The 5,620-nt window shown below is 45.3% G+C and overlaps 1 protein-coding gene across 1 annotated transcript; it reads right to left on the bottom strand.

The window, feature by feature from the left end:
* Positions 1 to 2,694: 2,694 nt before the first annotated feature.
* On the bottom strand, positions 2,695 to 3,774 carry LOC308280785 (solute carrier family 35 member B1-like; the record flags this gene model as incomplete). Its single annotated transcript, XM_080755102.1, has 1 exon — positions 2,695 to 3,774. The coding sequence occupies one exon, from the start codon at positions 3,772 to 3,774 to the stop codon at positions 2,695 to 2,697; it is 1,080 nt and encodes a 359-aa protein (XP_080611228.1).
* Between the last annotated feature and the right edge of the window lie 1,846 nt (positions 3,775 to 5,620).

Below are 5,620 nucleotides of genomic sequence, written 5' to 3'. Positions count from 1 at the left end.
TTGTTCCAGGATGACTATTTCCTACAAAAGAGGGGAGTAGCGATGGGTTCTCCGATGGCACCTAACTATGCAGGCCTTTATGTTGGGTTCTTAGAGAAAACCAAGATTCTTAACTTTAATCAAAATCCTTTTTTGTCAAACATTGTTCTTTGGAAAAGGTATATTGATGATGTATTTCTTTTATTTCGTGGCACAAGAGAACAATTCAATAACTTTTTCTTGTTTGTCAATTCATGCTCAGATCATTTGAAATTTACCATGTCCTTTGATTTTCACTCATTGAGCTTTTTGGATCTGTTGATCACCAGGGGAGAAGATGATGTGCTGTATACTGACCTTTACAAAAAACCCACTGATCGAAATAGCCTATTGAGGGCAGATAGTTGTCATCCACTGCCTCTAAAAAACAGCCTTCCGTATAGCCAATTCTGTAGAGTTAAACGCATATGCAGCAAACCTGATGATTTGAATCGGCACTTAACTAGCATGCAGGCCAAATTTAAAGAACGGGGCTACTCCAATACCCAGATTGATAACGCCTTAGACAAAATTAATGAAAAACCTAGGTCAGAACTATTTCATAGACGGTCAGAAAACAAAGAACAGTCTACCATCTTCTCCACCTGTTATTCTAAAGTGTCTGAAACCTTCAAGCAGATTATCCATAAACACTGAAATATTTTGAGATCTGACACACAGCTAAATAACACCTTCTCCAAACCTCCCCTGATTGTGTTTTCCCGTGGTCAGAACCTCAGAAATCATTTGGTCAAGTCGGATTTACCCCCTATTATAGCCCCCACTCAACGCTTATTGGCACCCATTCCTAATGGTAACTATAAATGCGGCTCCTGTGCTCAATGTAACAGTACTCATAAATGTCAACAGTTTAAACATCCTCACACTGGTAAAAAGATCCCCATTAGAGGTGTAATTACCTGTACTACAAAAGGAGTCATTTATTTACTAACTTGCCCTTGTGGCAAAGCATATGTGGGTATGACGTCACGTGAACTTAAATCACGTATAGCAGAGCATCGCAGCACCATTAGGTGCAAGAACCTTAACTATCCTGTTGCCGCTCACTTTGTGGAATCCAATCACTCTGTCTCTTCTTTGCAGTACATAGGCATAGAAAAAGTAGCTGTGCCTAGGAGAGGAGGAGAGATAGATAAGTTACTGCTAAAACGCGAGGCTTTCTGGATTCAGTCTCTAAAAACTTTAACCCCGTTTGGCCTAAATATAGATTTCGATCTTAAACCATTTTTATAACAAAAAACATTTTGGTAACTCTTTTAAAATAATGGTCTAATCCTGACATTTCTTTCCCCTCTCTGATTCGCAGGCTGCCCACCTACCTCAGAGGTTCCTACTCAGATTATTCAGGGGAACAGCTAAATTCAGGACATTAATAGTTCATTTCGTGATCGTATTTAATTGCTATTGTATGTATTCAAATATTTTCACTGTTTTCTTTTTGAATGATATTGTATTGTATTAATGTAATTTTAAAAAATAATTTTGAGTTGTCATAATGACAAGGAATTATATTTCCAGATTTTCTCTCTCACCATGGGCTTATTCATGAGGTATAACTCCTCCCTAATCAGCAGCTGATGTGAGGCAAGATAACACCTGATCCCCATTGCCCTTATCACAGGGACAGGTCCCATTAGAACCCGTGTTCTTTTAGATGAATGTGATTGGTTGTATCTATTGCAGGCACCCTATTTATGTGTAACTTGTAATGTGCTCTGTATACCCTGAAGAAGGCAGTTGTACTGCCGAAACGTTGGTAATTAATCTCTGTGTCCAAACAATAAAACTTTGGCACTTTGGCTACGGTGTGTGCGGCTACTTTTCTGTCTTTTTAAGACACTCTCTGAGATGATTCTGCCGTGAGCCGGCACCACCACAAGGACCTGGTGTGCGTAGCATTCCCTTGCACAGTGCGAATGCCTTCCAGTCATGCCGGATCTTGGGGCTTGGTTTGGGGACCCTGAGGCTCAGTCGCACCCTCATGGAAACCACGCGGTGATCAGAGCCCACAGAGCTGAACGTGCTGTATGGCTCAGCGTTCAGGATGGAATTCCTCCACTTTTGCCTCACTAGGATATAGTCCAACTGGCGTTGCATACCCGAGGCTCGGTCCTGGAAGGTCCATCTCTTCCCTGTTCTTTTCCTGAACATGGTGATCGCTGCCAGGAGCTGGTGTTCCATGAGAAGGGCAGTTAGGTATGTGCCGTTGCGGTTGGTAGAGTCGTGGTATGGGAAGGGGGCGTCCTCTGGTCCAATCCTTGCATTGAAGTCACCCAGGATTGCCAGGAAGTTGTGCGCTGGGACGCCTCGGACCGCTGTTGAGATGTCCTCATAGAACCTTTCTACCTCCTCAGGTGGTGCCACGTTAGTGGGCGAGTACACGACCATGACTGTTGTTACTGGGTTGCCCGAGAACTCTACGATAGGATCACCTTGATCTCTCCTGCACATTAACCCAGATGGAGATATCTCTCCGTCTGGGCCACGTTCATAATTGCACCAGATGGTGTACAGATAATTTCAGCTAACAGCGAGAACGTTTCAACTTGAGTTTGGCCATCTAAAAGTGCAGTCTTAAGGTCATGCATTACCTCTGGTGAGGCCACCAGACCAGACTGTAATGACCTCAGTGTAGGAAAAGACCTGTCAAATAGCTCAGTATTTCAATCCGTCATGCACGCCATCCTTCAGGGTCCTGAACTGTTTATACCAGCCCCATCCGGCATCCATTCCAAGACCAAGGAACACCAGGACTGTTCCAGCCGACTGCATGGTACTTAGGCCATTTCCAAAGAGAATGACAGAGCCGAGGATGGTGAAAAACTTCCTTGTGGTGGTGACGATGGAACAGGTGAAAGGACCGAAGTACACCACTGTCATGAAGATAAAGGTCTGACCCAAAGCACTGGTTAATCCTAACAGAAGAATGTTGAGGAATATACTGGGATAGCATTCTGTAAAGCTCAGAAACTCCCATACCTCCCCGGTCGCCAATACCACGATTCCCAGCACCAAGGAGGACCATACGTTAATGTTCAGCATCATGTTATAAGGTCTCGTCTCAAAGCTAGTCCTCATTTTGTCCTGGGCCACGCCAGTCAAACCGTCCATTGTGAGAGAGAGCAGCAGCAAAATCTCACCAAAGCCGAATATATGGTCATCTGTACTCCTGTTGGGTTTGTAGAGGAACAGAGTCACACCAATCACAATCAACACCACAAACAGATACTTGGCCAGGGGGTACCTCTTCTTCAGTATAATCAGACCAAGGATCATCACTGGGATGGGCTTGCATGACTTCCACAACACCTGTGTGGGGTAGCTGACATACAGTAAGGCAGAGTTACTGGACACCATAGCACCAAGATAGAACAGGGAACACAACCCATAGTGCCAACTCCTGGTGTGGTCCGATCCGGAGCCCTCAAAAACCTGGACCAAGAGTTTAGCAAACACGGAATTGATGATGCACAGGATGAAGACCAGTGTTTGGGCAAATCGGAAGTTCTCCTTCTTGTCACCATCGCCATACTGTTGCTGAGTGATCTTCTCTTGCAATATGCCGTGACAGAAAAAGAAAACGAAGACTCCCAGGCAACACACGGAGAATCTGACGCGTTTGTTTTGAAAGACCTCAGCAATTCTCCTCAAAGCCTCTGCAAGCTTGCCGGCCTGCTTTCCCGCTTCCCCGCTGTCGTCTATTGTGGGGATGGAAACGAATAACGCTCCCCCCATGGGTCCAGATGCATTTTCAGCCACCTAGCAGTCACTATCTTAAGGGTGTGCAAGATTAACACATACTTCCTGACTTAAATAGTAGTTTAAAGAACTGACGTCACAGCCCATACAAGGGCCAGCGGCCGTACAAGGAGATATGCACAGATGTCAAGCTATGATGGGCTGGGTTTTAGTCCGAGTTTCAGCAACTGATCAACTTGACTAGATCAAGCTCATCTACCGCTCTAGGCATGTGGTTTAATCCTGTTTGGCCTCTCAGCGGGTCTTGTGGGTAAAGCACCCAGCATCAGAGATAGATTCATCAGGTAGATTGTCATCATCATGGTCTAATTTTGGGCTTGCTGAAAGGCGAGACCAGTATGTTATATCAAATCTTTATATGTCAAGTTTATTTTTCGCAAAAGAATTACCAGGGCTGCCAAGTCTCACGCTTTGAGCGTGAGAGTCACGCAATTTAACCTCTTCTCACGCCACACGCCACACATGCCATTTCTCACGCATTTTTACAGCCATCCCACAGACCTCTCCCGAAAGTTGCGGAGGTTTTCTCACTCGGTAAATGTCGCACAGAGAATTCTAAGCGCAGTGAATGCAGCTGCTCTGCTCCTCCACTCTCTCTCCCCTCTACACATACACACATGCAGGCGACGCAGCGAGACGGAGAGCCCTACAGACGGCTGCGATGCTTTGATCTGCGGGGCCGGGGATCGCGCCGCCCCCGCGGTGGAGAAACACACTCGCTCCGGGACAAAGCGCCGGGCGATATTTCACAAAGATGACCACAATCCAGCTCTTGCCTCCCGCGAGCACATGCACGAAAGAGCCCACGCGCAATAATTTCCTGGGTTACTATATCCACTTGTCTTGAACCCTAATATCCCCATATTCTGAGGAGGACTTTAGAAGAGATAGGGCGGTTTGCACTAACACTACCAACACTACTCTACTAGAGGGAAGAATACCAGTAGCCCAGTGGTTCTCAACCTGTGGGTCGGGACCCCCAGGGGGGTCCTCAAATTATTTTGTGGGGGTCGCCATGATTAACTTAATGTGCAACATTGTTTTCTCACTCATCAGTAAACAAACCAACATAAAGTTTAAGTGTATAGAGGGTATCTGCACATTTCTAAAGTGACAATTTAACTCTTATACCGCTTTGGACGTTCCTGTTCGCCCCAATTCCCAAGAGACCTCCGCGCCAATACGGCGCTCGTTCGCGTTCGTTCGTTCGTTCATTTACCTTGTTGAAGCTGATGAGGGGTCGTGCCGCCGTGTACTGTAAACACATTTTCCGCGGTGATGGTGTAAAAAATCCATTATGCGTTAACATCAACGGAGACCAATTCACTTCCTTGTTGATTTCTCTGGCTGTGAGGCTCTGTGGCCAGTGACTGGTCTGAATGCACGTAACAGGCAAATCACATTCATTCTCAGCATGACGCCGCCCTCTGCTGCCTGGCAGACCAAAGTGCACTATTGCACAATCAAAAAAAAAAAAAAAAAAAAAAAAAAAATGTCTATCTATCTACTATAACGTTGCAAAGGTAAGCCGCTTTTTGATGGCACCAGACCCAATAAATAAATAAATAATCTGGCAGTAGGAGAGTTAAGGACTTTTTAACACGTTGCAGTCCGAAATAGAATGGTGGTTGGTAGATTAGCCGTGAAATTTCTATTATTGTATTGTGATCTGAGACATAATATTATGTTTATAAACATGACCCCGCAGCCCCTCCATCTTGAACAGCGCCGCTGTTTTTTCTTTTTTTTTCCCCCCAGGCCAGTAACTCACCATGATTTTCTCGATCTCCGTTGGGATAGAATGGGGGTTTTGGCCGATCGT

The sequence above is a fragment of the Nannobrachium achirus genome, assembly GCF_963921795.1.
Source record: "Nannobrachium achirus genome assembly, contig: SCAFFOLD_409, whole genome shotgun sequence".
NCBI classification, from domain to species: Eukaryota; Metazoa; Chordata; class Actinopteri; order Myctophiformes; family Myctophidae; genus Nannobrachium; species Nannobrachium achirus.
This window is presented reverse-complemented; position numbering and strand designations above follow the sequence as displayed.